The 19,388-nt window shown below is 36.8% G+C and overlaps 1 protein-coding gene and 1 pseudogene across 1 annotated transcript; both read left to right on the top strand.

Moving 5' to 3' along the window:
* Nucleotides 1-1,713: 1,713 nt before the first annotated feature.
* On the top strand, nucleotides 1,714-2,952 carry LOC126627328 (protein LURP-one-related 17-like). The gene is made up of 2 exons (XM_050296784.1): nucleotides 1,714-2,079; nucleotides 2,460-2,952. The coding sequence occupies exons 1-2, from the start codon at nucleotides 1,792-1,794 to the stop codon at nucleotides 2,853-2,855; spliced, it is 684 nt and encodes a 227-aa protein (XP_050152741.1). The 5' UTR covers nucleotides 1,714-1,791; the 3' UTR covers nucleotides 2,856-2,952.
* Nucleotides 2,953-7,265: 4,313 nt separating this feature from the next.
* Nucleotides 7,266-7,781, top strand: LOC126625521 (2-C-methyl-D-erythritol 2,4-cyclodiphosphate synthase, chloroplastic-like; annotated as a pseudogene).
* The last annotated feature ends 11,607 nt before the right edge of the window (nucleotides 7,782-19,388 follow it).

Below are 19,388 nucleotides of genomic sequence, written 5' to 3'. Positions count from 1 at the left end.
GTACGCAATTCTTACATACATATGTTGTGACTTTTCCATGTGATTCATGATATAGATACTTGGTCAATATAAGTCAATAATAAAAAACATGGCGAAACTTGCAATGCACTAAGGACTCGTATGATGACTTTTTTGTTTTTAGGTTTTGGTTATTAGTTTATGTGCTTGAGAGTTGAGATAGAAGGAAAGTATATATGTGGAAATGAAGGTTGAGGAAGGGTTAAGGGAGAAAATAAAGAAGAATAAATGAAAATAAAATTTTGGAAGTGAAAACAACTTAAAATAGTTTTTTGTTTCTAGTTTTTATTTTGTGTTTCTTTTCTTTGTACATTTCTTCTGCATCTATCCCACCACTTTCATCCATTCTTCTTCAACCCTTTTTTGACCAATGTATTTCTGCTCTGTCACTAACACAAAATGTTAAAGTCAAAAATCAAAAACCAAAACAAATGATTATCAAACGAGCCTTAAACAATAAACTAAAGTATTTCTACAATGCATTTTCTTATCAAATGTGCACCCCCCAAAAAAAAAGCTTATCGTGGCCCAATTAGTAAAATGTAAATTGGATCAAAATTCATCAGATAAGCAGTAAACTATATGGTTACTTCTACAATGCATTCTCTTATAGAATACGAGCACTTGGAAGTATTGTTATTATGGCACTGTTGATGAAAAGTTGATCTCGCTTAATCTTTATCTACAAAATTTACTTTAAAAAAAAAAGGTTACCTAAGTGATATACTTGACACATTGAGTGGTGGATACGCTGAAAGGAAATTTAATACAATGAAATGATTTTTGGACACTTATACTTTCCTTTACATGCTCTGTTTATTTTTGTCATGTATTTCTCTCATTTGATTTCCTCAATCTAAAAGTAAAAAATAAATAGAATTGTGTTGAGGAAAAAAAGAGTTTGTGAAAATCACTTTCATGTTGTTGGCTAGTATATAGTTTTTGAAGGTGGTGCTATCCATAGACTTTCTTTTTTACCTTCCACACGCTCGTTTTTATTTATGTCATTTGATTTTCTTTAAATTATTTGATCCGACAACTAAGCGTGCGTAAAAAAAAAAAAAAAAAAGTGTGTAGACAACACCACCCTAATTTGAATGAATGGTCACAGGGATAACTTGAGCAATGTTCTTGGGTTTCACGATTTCACCCCTCCCTGCAAGCTGCTGCTTCTTCCATAACTTTTATGGTTCCCCTCCTTGTCTCGTGCTTATGATTGTCCGATTAAATAAACACAAACCTAACTCTTCAATCAAAAGAAGCGAAAAGTTGGAAGATCGGAGACCACCTAAGAAAACATATACGTGTCACCTTTTTTATGCTAATCAAGACACATAGTTTATGCTAATTACCAATTAGTATATGATTTAATCCCATCAAAGTGTCTCTAGGAAACCAGCAATGACTTTTCTGGCAAGTTGTCTCTTTCACAATATATTTTATATAATGGAATACCCAGATTCTCACTCGTATCATGCTTATGACGACCAATATGACACGACAAAGTTTTAAGTTTCATGCAATAGATGTATACAATACAATTATACATTTAAAATTCCCCGCCCCCAGAATGTATAAAATATAATATTGCGTGATTAACTATACACACAGCTCTTCTGTACGAACACACAGAATTTTTGTAATACTAGTAAGACCGATATCTCAAACATTCTCAGGCTGTATATAAATATCTGCTTCCTTAACCTGCTTAAGGTGTACCATTAGCTGAGAGAGAGAGAGAGAGAGAGAGAGAGAGAGAGAGAGAGAGAAATCATGAAGATTGTTCCTTTGTTGAAATCTTTATCTAGGACTAGGTCTGTCCATAATCATCAAGAACAACATGATCACCAAGAATACAAGGCCACTGATAGTTGTTCTTCTGGGGCCTGCACATCATTAACAGTGTGGAGAAAATCCCTTCTAATTAGCTGTAAAGGGTTCACGGTCATCGATTCCAACGGAGATCTCGTTTATCGGGTGGACAACTACATCGGACATCCTGAGGAAGTCATTCTCATGGATGGCTCTGGAAAATCTGTCCTCACAATGCGTCGCCGAAAGGTAAATATATTACCAATTTTGTATATCATAATCATATGTATACACTCACAGTCCCTTTGACGTCAAGAGTTGAGATTAAAACATTAAAAACACATTTTGGTTATTTTTCACCTTTGATATCAATCTAGTGTGTATATATTAAATCTAACTCTTAAATCAACTTGATCAATTACTCAGATTGAGCCTTGCAACATAAGATGCAGAATTTTATGTTGCTAGACAGTCTGGAAAAATAAAAGAGAATATTTTTCGAGCTTATATAAACTCATAAAGTAACAAATATGTAGTTTATGATAAAAGAAAATTAAAAATAAAAATAAAAAAAAATAAAAAAACCAACTTTGTTTGATCTTGACGGTTTAATAACTTTTGTTTGTCAGAAGCTTAGTCTCGTTGATGGTTGGTTTGTGCACGAAGGGGAAACTGGCGGTTGTTGCACAAAAAGAGCAACTGCAGCATCAAAAAGTAGGCCAACGTTTTACGTGAGGAAGAACATGAACATGATAAATACCAATCCCAGTAGTCTACTTGCTTATGTGTATCGCGAGACATGTGGTCACAAAAGACATGCATATGTGATTGAAGGTTCTTACACGCACAGATCATGCAAAGTATCAGATGAGTCGAGGAATGTGGTAGCTGAGATCAAGAAAAAGGAAGCAAATATTGGAGGTGTTTCTTATGGGGTAGATGTTTTTCATTTGATTGTGCATCATGGCTTTGATTCTGGATTTGCAATGGCTCTTGTATTAGTATTAGATCAGTTGTTTTCTTAGGTTAATTTTCGTACAGGATCCATGTAATTACTACTGAGGAGTTATCTGTCTGCAAATCTCAACAAATTATAGTTTAATCACAAAATGATCTCTTACATCTGAGGTATATATGTTGTCAAATGAGACCAACCATTGAAAAAGAATCAACGACCGACAATACTACTATTTGGCATGATAAACATTATGTGGATGCCTATTATCCACATCCCATGCATACTTAAAGTTTTATGTTGTCAAATTACGAATATTGGTTTTGTTGTAATGGTTGTTCGACGATGAACTCAAGTCTGAATATCTGTAGTTACGCAATATATAAAATTACGTAAAGAATATAACTTTGAATTTTAACGATAAGAATAAAATAAAGGGTAAAGTGAATAGTATCAGGATTAACTTTTTAATGTAAAAATGTGGGTTTTTATTAAAGTTAACAGTATTGGAAAATTTTTATTAAAGTTTCCTATAATATATTACTAGAATCTTTATATTTGTAAACATAGAATTAAACTGAATCTATTACTCATTAGGTAAGTGTTTTTTTTCCTATTGGTTAGGATTTTCTTTTTTAGCTCATTACGTTTTGAGTTCAAAACATCTCATTTCTCTAGGGTAGATTAAAATAGTAATATCACTAGTATTAGAAAAAAGGGTTTTATCACCAATGGTCCCTGAAATTGAAAATCAATCAATATCGTCCCTGAAAATGGGTGATGCAAATCAATGCCGTCATTCCGTTTGAATTCCGTTAAAAATCTGTTAGTATGCTGACACGTAAGGATCCCATCCTTACCAAATATTTAAAAATTAAAATGTTTTGTTGGCAAAAAAATAATATTGTGAGCCCACCTAGGGGTGGGCAAACGGGTATAGGAACCGCGGGTTGGGGTGGGTAATCAAGGTTCGGGGCGGGTACGGGCCGGTTCCAATTTTTTAATAAGAGAAACGGGGCGGGTTGGGGCGGGACAGGGCAGGGCGGGGCGATGAAATTTTAGGGGCGGGCCGGCTCTAAATGTATAGAAAAATGGGGCCCCGGAAGGCCTGTTTGTAACTCTCCCCGAGACCCAGCCCATTAAATGGTAGTTAGTAACTTAGTTGGACTCCAGAAGACTCCCACCGTCCCACTCCCACCTACTCGCATCGAGATTCCCTCCCATCCACTCTTCTCCTCCTCGATGAAACCACTCTCACAGAAGTCACCGAGACTATCATCGTCGTCACGACCACCACGACTGAGTCGCCGTCACGATCCAAGACTGAAATGGACTCCCATGGCTAACGTCGGCATCGTGCATCTTAAGTTTCAATGGAACTGAAGCTGAACAAGGACTGGGGAAGCACTTCTGCTGCAATCGACAATTGTTTGGTTGTTGGAGATCAATATGACGCCCAGGTCTAGGTGCTATATTCTTTATTTTTATGTTTGGTCTTATAGGCTAATTTACGAGTTTCATCTTCAAATATCAATTATGATCTTGATAGTTAACATCCATAAAGACAACTTGAATGGGTATGGATTTGTAAAGCATACAATTGCTGCATTTAAAGGAAGAGAAAATGTGGGCTTTGATGAATTTTTATTGTTGCAGAAGAGGTGGTCTCTCGGAATTGGGAGGAAGAAACAAGGTGGATTTTTAGTGGATTTGCAGAAGAAACAGATATGTCCCTTGAGTTGGACCCGTGGACCCGTCTCGAACTGGCCCGTTTGAAATGGGTCGGGTTAGGTCCGATTCCAAATCTCAGAATCCTTCTACCCGGCTCGGCCCGCCCAGTGTATTTTAAAACGGGTCCGGTCCGGTCCTTCCAAATTTAGGCCTGACCCGGCCCGTGCCCACCCCTAAGCCCACCCTTACCAACCTATCGGTCCTCACCTTTCTTTCCCACTCTGTCCATCTCACCCCCTTCCTTCCTGCTTCCTAGTCTGTGAGTGGCGGAAGAGTATAAGGCTTGGAAAAACACATCAACCCATTACAAAAATGATGATTTTTAAGATTGGGGATGCTTTAAAAGTTTGGGTCTTTAAAAATTTGGCCATAACCTCCGAGGGAAATGAAACAAATTGGTGAATCAGACAACCACGGATCTCATCATCGTCAATCAAATCCAAAGACACAAGACTTTCAATGATATCTGATTCCATTCTTCAAAGGAAACAAGAAACCTCCAATAAAAATTTGGAAACCCCAAATTTAAAATCTAGAAAGAAAAAAAATTCAGATTTGGGAAAGTGGAGGAGACCCCAAACCCAAAAACCGTCATTCTCTGAACCCTAACCCCAGAAACCACCGTTGCCTAACTTTGTGTTTAGGTCCCCGAAGAAGAAGGTGGGTGGAGCCGATTTATTTTTATTTTTTAAAATTGATATTTAATATTTAACTATTTTATTTCCCACATCATCAAATATGTAGGTCCCACAATGCCATGTTTCTGCACTGTCATCATCTATAATGGACTGCCACGTCAACACACTAACAGATTTTTAACGGAATTCAAACGAAATGACAACATTGATTTGCACTACCCATTTTTAGGGACAACATATTGATCTATTTTCAATTTTAAGGACCATCTTGATTGGCTAGGTTAAATTCAAGGACCATTTGTGATAAAAACTCTAGAAAAAATCTACTACTCATTGGTCTTTACTAGTAAGGGTGCCTGTGTGTTGTTGCGGGTTTCAAAACCGTATAAAATATGTAGAAAGTTCTAAATATATATAATAGGGAATACAATTTACATACATATGCAAATCTATTTTACAATAAGGAACAAAATAGGTGTTCATGAGCGTTATGAAGCTTTGGCCAAACCATACATCTCAAACTTCATTTAGGAATTGAAAATCATAAAAAATAAAGTGATAAACAACAAGGACATGTCACAATCAGAGATATGACAGAGAAGTACACTTTGCCTAACCATCTCTTTTAGGGCTTATGATTAATAAATTTGGTAATAAATTATACTATTTATTACACTTTTGTTCCCCAATAGCTTGCATGTGTTTGTGTGCGAGTGACCGCTTCTTCGTGTGTAGAACATAGATACAATTGATGCTGGCTTTCAATGCTATATGAACAAAATTGATTTTAACTACGTAAAAAAGGCAGCATTGTTGGGTTCTTCAAGTGATTACATGCGATAACATGGCCAAAGACTATAGAATGTTGAAAGCCCTCTCATTTGTACTTAGTGATGTTACGTTCATATATTTCACAGTAAATGTGAAATAGTTATACAATTAAAGATACGCAAGAGATTTGTACAAAAAAAAAAAAAGGATCCATGTGAGACATACACACACACACACACATACCAAATGATGAGGCAGAACTAATGGTAATGATGAAGGCAATAATGATGCAAATCATGTGAATTAGATGAACTAGAGATTTGATTTGGTGGATAGCTAGGATTGAATAAACCATGAAACCAACTGTTTGTACTACACTTAGGGTCTCCGTATTTAGATCTCGTATAAATACTCGGAGGACTCAAATGTTATTATGTAATAAATGAAGGGGCAAATATGTAATAAGTGAGGAGCCCTTATTCTATAAAAGGACTCCTCACCTCCTCATTTGGGGAGGCCAATTCTTAGGCCATGGGAAAAGCCCTCTCATCCTCTCAAAGTTCTCACTCTCATATTTAGAGCTCTCTCTCACTCAGAAATACAATATCAGTGTGGACGTAGCCCAAACCTTAGGGTGAACCATGATACATCTTGTGTTCATTACTTTCTTGCAGATTCACGGTCGGATTTACGTTGTTCCAAGACCTCTCCGGTTTTGTGCATCAACATTTGGCGCCGTCTGTGGGAATCGACACGAAAAGCTATGTCGGTTCTTTCTTAATTTTTCATACACTCTACCGTGAATCTACCGAAAACAAAATCCCACAAACACAAATATCCCAAAAGAAAAAAGAGTCCTCCCTTTTTCGCACTCCACACAGACAAAATGTGCCCGACACACGGCTGAGATATGATGGCCTCCGTTGAGAATCGCCAATTCCCCCAGCTCAACCCGCCGATAAACAGAGTCATCCAACGATGAAAATGACCACAACATCATCCAGGAATACACGGATTTAATCCAAGAGGCAACAACAAATTAAAGCTGTCGATCTTGAACCCGAGAGATGAAGCCACGTCAGACAACTAGGTGTGTCGTAACTCTTCAATGCTCGGCCTCATTGGAAAACATCCTTTCAACTACGAACCGCCACCCACCCGCCTCATGCACCACAGATTCATCACCCCGATCCCACTCCATTACGTCCGCAACCACGACGTCGCCCACAAGGCTACTTGGCAGGACTGGACAGTGGAGATCACCAACCTTGTCCGCCGATCGACCTGGTTCACCATAGACCAGCTCGTCCGTGAATTCAAACCATGAAGGCTCTAAACCTTCAGCTATGGCCATGACAGCTACTCCAACGTGCGCCTCTTCAATCACCACCGCCACAACCACCAAGCCACTCATCCACTCTCTTCCTCGCTCTCACCTCCCCGCCCTAAACCCTTACAGTCTTCAACCATCCTTGACTCCTATGTCTCTCCGAACCCCGAAAACGACGCGCAGACCTGTATTTTACGCCTCCGCGAGCACGACCTTCGAGGTCGCCCAGGTCCCAACTCCCGTCACTCCGTCCAAGCTCTTGACTTTTTGGGTCGGGCACGAGTTCGACCTGCACCGGCTAGAACCTGAGTACCCTCTGATAATCGACGACATCGATATACCCCACAATAAAGGCTGCTAGGCGTATTCCGATGGAGATGTGTTGCTTCACTGTGTGGTGGATGCGATATTGGGGGCATTAGGGCTTCCGAATATCGGGCAGATATTTCTGGATTCGAATCCTAAGTGGAGGGGTGCAGCTTCCTCTGTTTTCATCAAAGAAGTTGTTCCTCAAATCGGCTGGTAGATTGACCCTTTTGGCCACTCTGCTGTTCAAGCTTACATGCTTGGTGCTGAGTTAGGATTCTGTTCTTTGCATTAACTTCTGGGTCGGAGATAATTGCAGAAAGCAGAAAGTGAAAAGAACAAACACAAAAGCAAGGCTGTGTAGGTGAAAATGTATGTAGGTGGAAAAGAAAAAATAGACTAAGTGAGAGAGGTGGGGTGGAAAAAAGGAAAGAAAAAGTGGAATAAAGGAAAAAGAGGAAAGAGGAAAGCACTTGGATAAGTATACTGACCTTTCATCATGCATATTCCCATTTTGAAAAACCCATTCGGAGAACATGCAAAAGTATCAAAGTATGAGAGACCATGCCTGCTGACCAAACCTGCCTTCACGTGATGTTTTCCTCCAACAGCTGCACATGCTATCCCACTATCCAACCATATCTACAGTAGCTTTTTTTAATGATGTAATTTACTTTTCTTATCTTTCGGAGATATCTGTATAACCCCAACTAGGTGATCAAAAGTACGTCCAGTACTCCAAAATTATTCGGCAACCTGCCGCTATTATCACCAACCAGGTGACCAAAAGTACACCCAGTACTCCAAAATTATTCAGCAACCTGCCGCTATTATCAACCACTAGGTGATCAAAAGTACGTCCATTACTCCAAAATTATACATGAGCATCACTCATGTCATTCATACATAAACATTCATGAGCATCACTCATGACAATCATACATAAACATTCATGACCATCATTCATGTCAACATTCATGAGCATCACTCATGTCAACATTCATGAGCATCAGTCATGTCAATATCCATGAGCATCACTCATGTTAATCTAGCTTCAAAAGCTTCATTTACAGAGCTCTAGCTTCAAAGCTTCACCTACAAAGCTTCAGTGCAGGGTATACGAATACCGCCTCCGAACAACCGCCACTTCGGCCCATACATGAATTGAATTTGAAGTCTCCAGCCAACAGCCTCTATTGACTGAAGACTTGGAGGACTACATTATGTACCATATATTAGGCCTCATAAAAAATACTTGGGGGACTTAGCCCATTATTCATGTACTGAGGAGCGAGCCCTTATTTTATAAAAAGGACTCCCTCACCTTCATTAGAAAGCATCACCGCCAGCTAAGCAACCGCCTCGACGTGAGCATCACTCCTAACCCAATATTCATGTACTGAGAAGCAAGCTCTTATTTTATAAAAGGGACTCCATCACCATCATTAGAAAACATCGCCGCCTACTGAGCAATCGCCTTGCTGCGAGCATCAACTCTTAGCCCATCATTTATGTATTGAGGAGCGAACCCTTATTCTATAAAAGGGACTCCCTCACCTTCAACAACACAAGCCGAGCTAATCAAGGCAACATAAGCCACAAGCAGAGCAGCCTCGCAACATGTGCTACTTCTGGTTAAGCATCATTTTAGATTGGGCACCGCCTCATATCGAGTATCAGTTCTAGACAACATCTAGTTACTTCAGTCCACACATAAATTGAATTTCAAGTCTCCAGCCAAAAGACTCTTTTGACTGAAGACTTGGGCGACTACTGTTTGCACTATACTTAGGGCCTCCGTATTTAGATCTCGTATAAATACACGGATGACTCAAATGTAATTATGTAATAAATGAAGGGGCAAATATGTAATAAGTGATGAGCCCTTATTCTATAAAAGGACTCATCACCCTCCTCATTTGAGGAGGCAAATTCTTAGGCCATGGGAAAAGCCCTCTCATCCTCTCAAAGCTCTCACTCTTATACTCAGAGCTCTCTCTCCCTTAGGAATACAATATTAATGTGGACGTAGCCCAAACCTTGGGGTGAACCACAATACATCTTGTGTTATTTACTTTCTTGCATATTCACTGTCGGATTTACGTTGTTCCAAGACTCTTCCGGTTTTGTGCATCAACACCAACTATTATAAATGAATAAGAAAAACAAAATGAAGGATTCATCTGTGTTTACCTTGAATTTGAGATATTCGATGAATTGACTGTGAGTAAGAATTTTATGTCATTCAAAATTAGTAGTTCTGAAAATATTCATAATGAAAATAATGAATTCAAAATAATGATGCAATTATAATTTGAAAATAAGTTTTATTGCAAAACTTACACTGGGACTTACAATTAATTTAATGACGATCGAGTCAGCAAATAAGAAATTGACAAGTGAAAAGGATATTGGTGCATGCAGGCATCCTTGACAATTGAGAATTTAAATTGTTTACAATTTGGTTTTCTTTGAATACAATGTGAACCCAATGAAATTTTGATTGAGAAAAGATATAGAAATTAACTTGATGTGTCCTTCGTTTGAGTCCTCTTCTTATAAACTTGGATGATTGATTGCTTTTACTGTTGAAGTACAAGATGGATGATGACATGCTTTTACTGTTGATGAATAGTGAACTTGTTGGAATTATTACTGCTTTTACTGTGGAATGTGCGGATGATTGAATGATTCCATGCTTTGTCGGAATTATTGATGCGAATATTGTCTGAACGCTTCACATGGTGTTTTGGAAAGATGATTGAATATTCACATGGCAATTGTCATAGTGTTCACATGATGACTGAGTTTTCACATGGTACTGAATTGTGTTCACATGGTGAATCCTGGTAGTCGATCCACTTGACTGACTGTGTTTTTTGACTTATTGAATTGGCTAGTTGTTATGAGGACGCATCTGAAGATTCGGAGTCTAAAGCTTTTTCTTCTTCAGCGTGGAGCATCGCTGCTCTGCAAGTAATTGTTGTGCTAAATCTTGGAGCTAAATGACTTTATTCTTCCTTAAGCCTGATGATTTGGGAGACTTGATTGTTCCTTTAAGGGATGAGGATAGACTAATGTTTAATAATGATTAAGCCAGAATGGCTGGCATTACTGGCTGTGATGGGATGATTGGAGGAGGAGTAATGGGAAATTCAGAGAGAACCAGACTAATAACTCTCTGATGGTTGAATTTATCCCACCACTTGACTGATCTGACTCTGTTGACTTCACCGATTTCAACTTCATAATTCCACTTCAAGATCCACAGGACTTTGTATTTGGCCATGAATAATGGGAGAATTATAATTCTGTAATTGAACCTGCTTCTATCAAATTTTTGTTGAAACTGGTTGAGAGAACCTGTATAAGCTCATCTGGCAGTAAACTGGCTGTTGGCCCATGAATTGACCACCATTTTGGGAATCATGCTGGAAAATTTAACTTGAAACTTTTGTCGAAATTGATGAACCATGAATGATTAAAATCTTCTATCTGAGAGAAAGATGTTAGTCTAAGCATCGATGTAATCAAAATAATTATAATGGTTATTGGGTATTGGGTATTTGGACATATTGAGTGTGAAATGGTTTGCTTTTGTAAAGGGGATTCCCTAATCTGTTTCAGTTAAGAACCAGCCAATGTAAAGAGAATGGTAAAAAAATTTGTTTTCATGGGTTTTACTATAAAGTGGTTTGACAGAGATGGACTATGTTTCGTTAGGAATGGCTTGATAATATTTCAATGTTTTGTGTAGTGTTGTAGGGTGATAACAGAAATTAGGTGGAAAGATGGTTTTGGCTAATTTTTCTGGTGCTTGTTCCTAATTGAGATTGAAAGGGATGTTAAAAACGTATTCACTGGGATTTTTCTTGACATACGGTGATGTTTTAGTATAACTGACTGGTTGGGATGATGATGATTGGTATGTAGGAGTTGAATAAGGATCATATTGACTGACTAATGCCATTTGGTAATTGGGACGTGATGACTGGTAATTTGGCCTAAGGTTTCCTATTATGGAACCTAAGGGAGTGAAACAGTTGGTAATGGCTAAGGCCTTCTCTGGTCATGATTCTTGTTTTACTGGTGGTGATGGTATAGTGGCTGGAAGCCTTCTCTGGTCAGGCCTTCTTGCTGTCATTCTTCCTCTGCATAAATTCTTTGGTTAGAAAATCAGGGATGCAATTTTGACTTCCTTTGATGTATTCGATTTCAAAATAAAAAATACTTAATATAGCTTGCCATTGTGCGAAAATCTGTTTTGATGCAATGTTTTGAACATGTTTTTGTAAAACATGTTTTGCAGATTTGCAATTGACTCTGACTAAAAACTTTTGATTTAATAAATCATCTTGAAATCTACTAATACATAATACTATAGATAATATTTCTTTCTTAATAGTTCTATAATTACTTTGTGCTAGATTATATACTCCTGAATGGAAACGAACAATTTGTTTAGGAGATACGGAAGAAATTGACTGTTTGAGAATAACCCCATAACCAATTTCAGAGGCATCAGTTTCAACGATTTTGAATGAATTAGGAGTTGTAATGCCAAAACAGGGCAAGGTTTTAACATGTGACTTTATATGTTTGACTATGGAAGTATGAGTATTAGACCATGATGAGGGATTTTCTTTTAGACGATCGAACAAAGGTTTGCATTGTTGCCTAAGATGTGGATAAGATTCTATAATATAATTTAAAGATCCTAGAAATCTCTATAATTGGGTTTTGTCTGTAATTTTATCTGGGAATTTATCTGCAAACTAAATTACTCTATCTATTGGCTGAATAGTTGACTGGTAGATTTGTATCCTAAAAACCGATTTTTGGTCTGGAATAACTTAATTTTGGTTGTTGAGACAACTAATCCATTTGACTTAATTATCCTAACAAACATATTTAAGTGTTTCCAAAGCTTATGTATCGATTTGGAATAAATGAGAACATCGTCAATATAAACAAGGGAGATTATATTCACACACACCAAATTACTTCTCCCACACCCTTTTATTTTTTTCATATTTTTCTATCAAAGGTTAGTGGTGTAGAAAATATTAAAAAAAAAATCAAAAAGGTGTGGGAGAAGTAATTTGGGGTGTGTGAATATAATCTCTCTATAAACAATTGAGAAATGATTGTATTGATCAAATATTTCGTTCATGATGTTCTGAAATTTGCTGGGTGCTTTTTTAAGACCGAATGGCATTACATTCCATTCATAATGACCAAAAGGAGTGACAAATGCAGTTTTTTATTTATCATCCTCATGAATTTGAATATGCCAAAATCCAAACTTCATGTCGAATTTTGAGAAGATTATAGCTTAACTAAGTCTCTTAATTAAATCTCTTTTGTTAGGAATTGGATACTATATCCATTCCAAGACTTCATTAAGAGGTTTGTAATTAATGACTAATCGAAGGGGTGGCTGGTACCTGTGTGTTTGAAAGGGGTGGCTGGTACCTGTGTATTTGCGGTTGTGATTAAAATTGTTTCTTGTGGAGGGTGACTAGAAGAGACTATGGTTTTGTCTTCTTTAACCCAATTTTCTTTGGTGATGACTTATAATTTCTTTTCAGACTTGTAATGTATTTCAATGAAATCAAAGAAAAATATTTCAAATCTGTATTTTTTTCATGAAATTAGTCTATTTATTGTAAATGTCCAATTTTTGTTCTTTTGTATATTTTTCTCTAAAGATGTTTCTTCTATGAATGTCTTCTATTGCTTCGATGTCAGCATTGAGTTTCTTCCATCGAATTTTGAATGGTTTATATAGGACTAGTAGTTGGTGGTTGACTTGACTTGACTTGCTTTGAAATCAGATTATGTTGGAGAGGTTTGTTCTCCTTGATTTTGGGTGTTAGGTTGGTATCTTGGATAAGTAACCTGAGAGGTTGTTTCTACTGATTTTAACTTCGTGTTGATCAAATCATTAATTAATTCTCATTGGGTCACTACTGAGCTAGTTTCTATTTATTTTAATTTCTTATTAACTAGAGACTTTATTACATCTTGATCTCGACCCTTTACATCAGTTGATGTGGATCTAGAAAAAGAGTTTCTATCTAGCTCTAACGATTTGTGTGACCGAGCTAACTCGTGTAAGTGGACATTAGATTTTCTAGCTCGAGGGTTGAAGTTGATTTTAACTGTTCTGTCAAAATATTGTTCTATGTTGTCTAGATTGACTAAGCTATTTTGTATGCTTACTGGTTTGCTTTCATTGATCAAGCACCAATCTGAAGGTAAACTGATATCTGAATATTTGATAGTTCTGGGTACTTTAATGTTGGCATTTTCTTGATTGGTTTGTATTAAGAGTGTGTGGTCTCTAGGGCTTTTGACTAAGGCTTGGAAATTCATGTTTATTCCTGTGACTTTGTAGTAGGCTTTAAAGATTAAGACTAGTGGTTGGACTCCTTCAAGGACTTGGTACCTTGGAGCTTTTATGTTTAATGTGAGTGCTTTCAGCAAGTGAGGATCTAAAAGACTTATTGTGAGATCTAGGAAACAATCAAAATGAATTGGTCCATTGTAAAGACTTGATCAATCATCCCAAGAATGTTATCACTGAAGTCAGTGAATCTTGCATCTCAGAGGCATAAGAAAATAGAGGTATAAAGGCCTCTTCTTATTAAGGGCTTAATTGCTATTTGGACTAGAACTATGTGAATGTAATTGTAACCATCTTTTCTATGGGTTTGAACTTGTTCTGGTGTGAATAACTGACAAGTTTCATGTTCTTTACTAAGAGCATAAGTTTTTTCAACTGTTTTGACGTGATTTTCACTTCTAAAAGACGCTACTGACCATTTCTTTCTGTAAATGTTTTTACTAGAAACCTTAGGGATATTCCAATCTCCAAAGTCGACACTGTCATCTGTTTGAAATTTTAATTTTTGTTGTTCATTCACTATGTCTGGAATTCTACCTAACCTGGATTTGGAGCTAGTGCTGGCCATTGAATTAGATCTAAATAATCTACTCATAATGCTCAAAATGCAGGTTTTCAATATATAGAAATCTTACTGGCTTTACCTTCCTTACGTATTTGCTAAAGTATATCTCCGTTCATGCGATCCGCTCATGTCAATCCTATGGACTTATTGTTTGGATCACGCCTTACTATTTGGGTTGAGAATAAGCAATCCTACTTAGAAGGTTAGCAAATAAGATAAAATTAAAAACCATAGAAAAGATGGTTACAATTACATTCACATAGGTCTAATCCAAATGGCAGTCAAGACCTTAACAAGAAAAGGCCTCAATACCTCTATTTTGTTATACCTCCGAGATGCGAGTTTCACTAACTTCAATGATAGCATTTTGGGATGATTGAGTCAAGTCTTTACAACGAACCAATTCATTTTTATTGTTTCCCAGATCTCACGATAAGTCTTTCAAATCCCCACATGCTGAAAGCACTCACATTAAACATAAAAACTTTTGGTTTCCTCTTCCACTTGCTGGACTTGGGTTTCTCGTAAAATTTATTTGTTTGAAAATTCTTATTTTTGAATTTGTTATGTTTGGGGTGTCTTCTACAGGAGTACCTATTTGGGTATGGGTATCTATTGTAGGCTTTGATTTTTTGTTGGATATATATATATATATATATATATATATATATATATATATATATATATACCCTTTATGCCAAGGGATCCCCATTTTTTTCAAAAAAAATAGAAATGAGGTGTGAGGCCCACTCCACATCGAACTTCAACGATCCGAACCATCTATTTTTTAAGTCTCGATTCATAGATCATCCTTGCAAAAACTTAATTCAATCCGAATCTATTTGCCTTTTTAATGATCAAGATAAAATTTAATTGTTTCTTATATAACAAAGTATTCGTTAATTTCTTTGAACTTAATTAGATGTCTTAAACATTTCCGATTTGGCTAATATTTTACAAGGATGATCTATGAGGTGCAACATGAAAAATAGATGGTTTGGATCGTTAAAGTTTGAACTAATCTCCATTTTTATAAAAATAGGGGAATCCTTTCCCTTAAAGGTTTCCCATACATACATACATACATACATACATAGACATACATACATACATACATATATATATATATATATATGAAATGTAGTTGTCAATGGCATTGATAATAACACTCAAAGTGATAATGCTTGTAAATAATGTTTAGTTTCTTCTCTGGATAAAATATAGAGAGCTTTCATGAAAAGAGTTTGGGCTAAGTTTATTTTAACCAAAACCATACTATAACTTTATTTAATGAAAAATAATTAAATATTAATGAAAAACCCTTAAATTTTGATAAAAAATGACAACAGAACTTAAATTTTAATAAAAATGACACAATTTTAATATTAAAAAAAAAACATGACGCAGTGGACCCGCGCGTCCATCACAGACACTATTTATGAAACTAGACACTCTTTATGAAACTGAACACTATTTATGAAACTTAGTGGTATTACACTATTTATTGGTCCAGTTTCATAAATGGTATCTAGTTCTTGGTCCACTTTCATAAATAATGCCTAGTTCTTGACCATGTTTCATAAATAGTGATTAGTTATTTGGTTTAGTTTCATAAATACTGTATAGTAATTCGTACAGTTTCTTAAATAATATCTCTTTCTTGGTCCAGTTTCATCAATAGTGTAGTTATTGGTCCACTTTCATAAATAGTGCCTAATTCTTGTTCATGTTTCATAAATAGTGTCTAGTTCTTGGTCCAGTTTCATAAATAGTGTATAATCCAATTTCATAAATAGTTTCCACCTAATTAATATCTTATAAACAAAAAAAAATTAATATACTCATAAATCTATCTGCAAAACATTCTACCCTAACTCAAGTAGCAAATATATGAATGTATATTATACCTATAAGTCAGATATGAAACCTAACTAAAAGGTAGAAAAAAAATATAATATACCTACAAGCAAGACACATTAATCTATGATAGGTTGACTATGAAAAAGAATCTGTCATTTAGGTAGATAAATACAATTAACCTATGATATAGGTTGATTATAAAAATTAAAAAAAAAAAGGGTAAAGTATAAAAAATTAACTCAACTACTGGTGTCATGACATTTTCATACCTCATCTTTTAAAATTGACAATGTCATACCTCATCTTATGAATTTGTGCTAATGTTATACCTTTCGTTAGCTTGGCCTAAATTTCTCAGTTAAATGCTGACATAGCTTGATCCGGGGCCCATTTTCTATTAAAAATTATTAAAAACTAAAAAAAATCATTTAATATTTTTTAAATATTAAAATAATAAAGAAAAGTTATAAAAAAAATTAAAATAAAAAATAAAAAAACCAGCAATCAGTTCGTCCCCTTCCCCCCTTCTCTCTCCTCTCCCCATCTTCTCTTCTTCCCCCTTCCTGCAACTTCAACCCAGAAAAAAAAAAAAGAGAAAAAAAAAAAACCAATTTGTCTTCCCCGCTCCCCACCCCCTCTTCTCCCCGTAGCCACTATCCGCACCCAACCTCCCCACCTTCCCACACACCCTCTGCACCCAACCTCGCACCCACTACCTGCAACCCAAAAAAAAAAAAACCCAGATCTCGTTGAGGTGGAATCGGGAAAATGGGGGGAATGGATATGGAGGGAAGAGGGTGGGTATGCTAGGGGGGGGGGGGCGGGATGGACGAACTGGGTGTCTTTTTTTTTTCCTTCTCTCTCTTCTTCTTCTTCTATAGGTTGGGTGTTGGGGGGGGACGGCCGAACTCGGTTTCCATTTTTTTTTTTCTTTTATTCTTCTTATTCTTCCTCCTCCTTCTTCTTTCTGGGTTGTAAGGTATTGGGTTTATGGTGGAGGGAAAGGGGACGAACTGGGTTTGGTAGTTTTTGTTTTTTTCTTTTTCTTCTTCTTCTTTTTCTGGGTTTGTTGGGAGGGGGCGAACTGGGTTGGGTTTTTTTTTTTTTTTTTTTTCCTTCTTCTTCCTCCCCCTTCTTCTTTCTGGGTTGCAGGAAGATGGGGAAGAGAGAGAGAGAGGGGGAGGGACGACTTTCTATTAAAAATGGGAAGAGAGAGGGGAGAGAGAGGAGAGAGAGAGAGTTTAAAAAAATTATTTTTTTAATTTTTAATTATTAAAAATATATTTAATTATTAGTGAGTGGATCCTGTACGTAGCCACGTCAGCACTAACAGAAAAATTAATAGAAAAACTGACGGAGGTATGACATTGGCACAAATTCTAAAGATGAGGTATGACATTGTAAATTTTAAAAGATAAGGTATGAAAGTGTCGTGGCACCAATAGTTAAGGTAATTTTTTGTATTTTACCCAAAAAAAAATCTATAAATGGGTTAAAACAGGTGGAAGAACAAGAAATAACAAAAAATCAAATAAAAAGAAATAATCAAAGAGATAATTAGGAAGAAATTTGATTTTTACAATAAGTTTTTTCTTTTAAGAGATAATTATTGAAAATTAAATAATTAAATTTAAAGAATTGGACTTATTTTAATAAATTGGACTATTCCTACTATTGGCTCAAAAAATTGGAGTTATATCAAGTGTTTGTACCATACTTGACCAATCCCGAAACTACTGAGCACCAGTCAACGTTATACCGTCAATGACCCAGAAGAGTTTCCCTTCAACCAAGAGGCCAATCACAGCACGACACGTGTCGACATCAGAAGCCAATCACAACACGACACGTGTCAATGTCAGAATGAAACTAGAAACTCTCTTCTATAAATAGAGATCATTCTCTCACAATATTTCCTAATGTCATTTGTACTAAATCATTCACTTGTACTCACTAAAGCAGAGCTTGAACCTATGTACTTGTGTAAACCCTTCACAATTAATGAGAACTCCTCTACTCCGTGGACGTAGCCAATCTGGATGAACCACGTACATCTTGCGTTTGCTTCCCTGTCTCTATCCATTTACATACTTATCCACACTAGCGACCGGAGCAATCTAGCGAAGGTCACAAACTTAAAGGTCACAAACTTAACATTTTCTGTTGTACCAAAGTCCTCACTAATTTTGTGCATCAACATTTGGCACCGTCTGTGGGAACGACACTTATTTTCACTCTTTTCAGCTTTGTTAAGCTGATTTCCACCATTCGTACACTCTCTTTTAACTAGGCATCCCTGTCCAACATGGGGGAGCGAAGGAAGCCACAGCACACAGAATGACACCCCTCTTGCACCTAGTGCGAAGCAACGAAAAAATGAAGGAAAAAAGGTTGCTCTTCAAGCTAAAGTCGATGAGCTAGAATCTCAAAACAACAAGATAGCAATGAAGAATGAGGTCCTTCAGGAGCAGTATGAGAAGCTCTTTGAGATGCTCCATGAACCTAGGCGTACTCAAACACGTGAACTCATTACCCTTGTGGACATCAACCATTATCTGGATGCCTCCCAACAAGGAGGGTCACCTTCCTTCGACATGGGTATCCCTGATGAGGAGCGAGCCAATCATCAAAACATTAATCAACATGAGACTTTTCTCAACCCAGCTGCTTCGACCCGAAGCAAGAGAAGTGGAGAAAGACACCTCCTTACAGAAAGGTTGGAAGGATCAAAAGCCGTTTATCATGACTGCCGAGACTTTCTAAAGCAACGTCGAGAGAATCCCCTCCACAAAAACTCGAAGATCAATGACCCAAGGTTTCTGAAAGACTTGGTCCCCTCCCACGTCCCAGGCGGGCTACCAATTTGGGGAAGGGGCAACAAGTCCAGAGAAACACAAATGTATAGGGGACTCAGAGATGTTTCAACAGACATACCTTGAAAGTCAGTACGGCGAGTCCAGGGAAAAATCACATGCTCTTGATTAAACCTTCCT

Source organism: Malus sylvestris, chromosome 6 (genome assembly GCF_916048215.2).
Source record: "Malus sylvestris chromosome 6, drMalSylv7.2, whole genome shotgun sequence".
Classification (NCBI taxonomy): domain Eukaryota; kingdom Viridiplantae; phylum Streptophyta; class Magnoliopsida; order Rosales; family Rosaceae; genus Malus; species Malus sylvestris.
The sequence above is the reverse complement of the archived record's forward strand: the minus strand, read 5'-3'. Positions and strand labels throughout refer to the sequence as shown.

What these genes read in the sequence shown, in the direction of transcription:
- LOC126627328 (XM_050296784.1), top strand. Translation starts at nt 1,792, where the DNA reads ATGAAGATTGTTCCTTTGTTGAAATCTTTATCTAGGACTAGGTCTGTC. An exon ending in TCACAATGCGTCGCCGAAAG is followed by an intron (nt 2,080 to 2,459) that starts GTAAATATATTA and finishes TTTGTTTGTCAG; the next exon opens with AAGCTTAGTCTCGTTGATGG.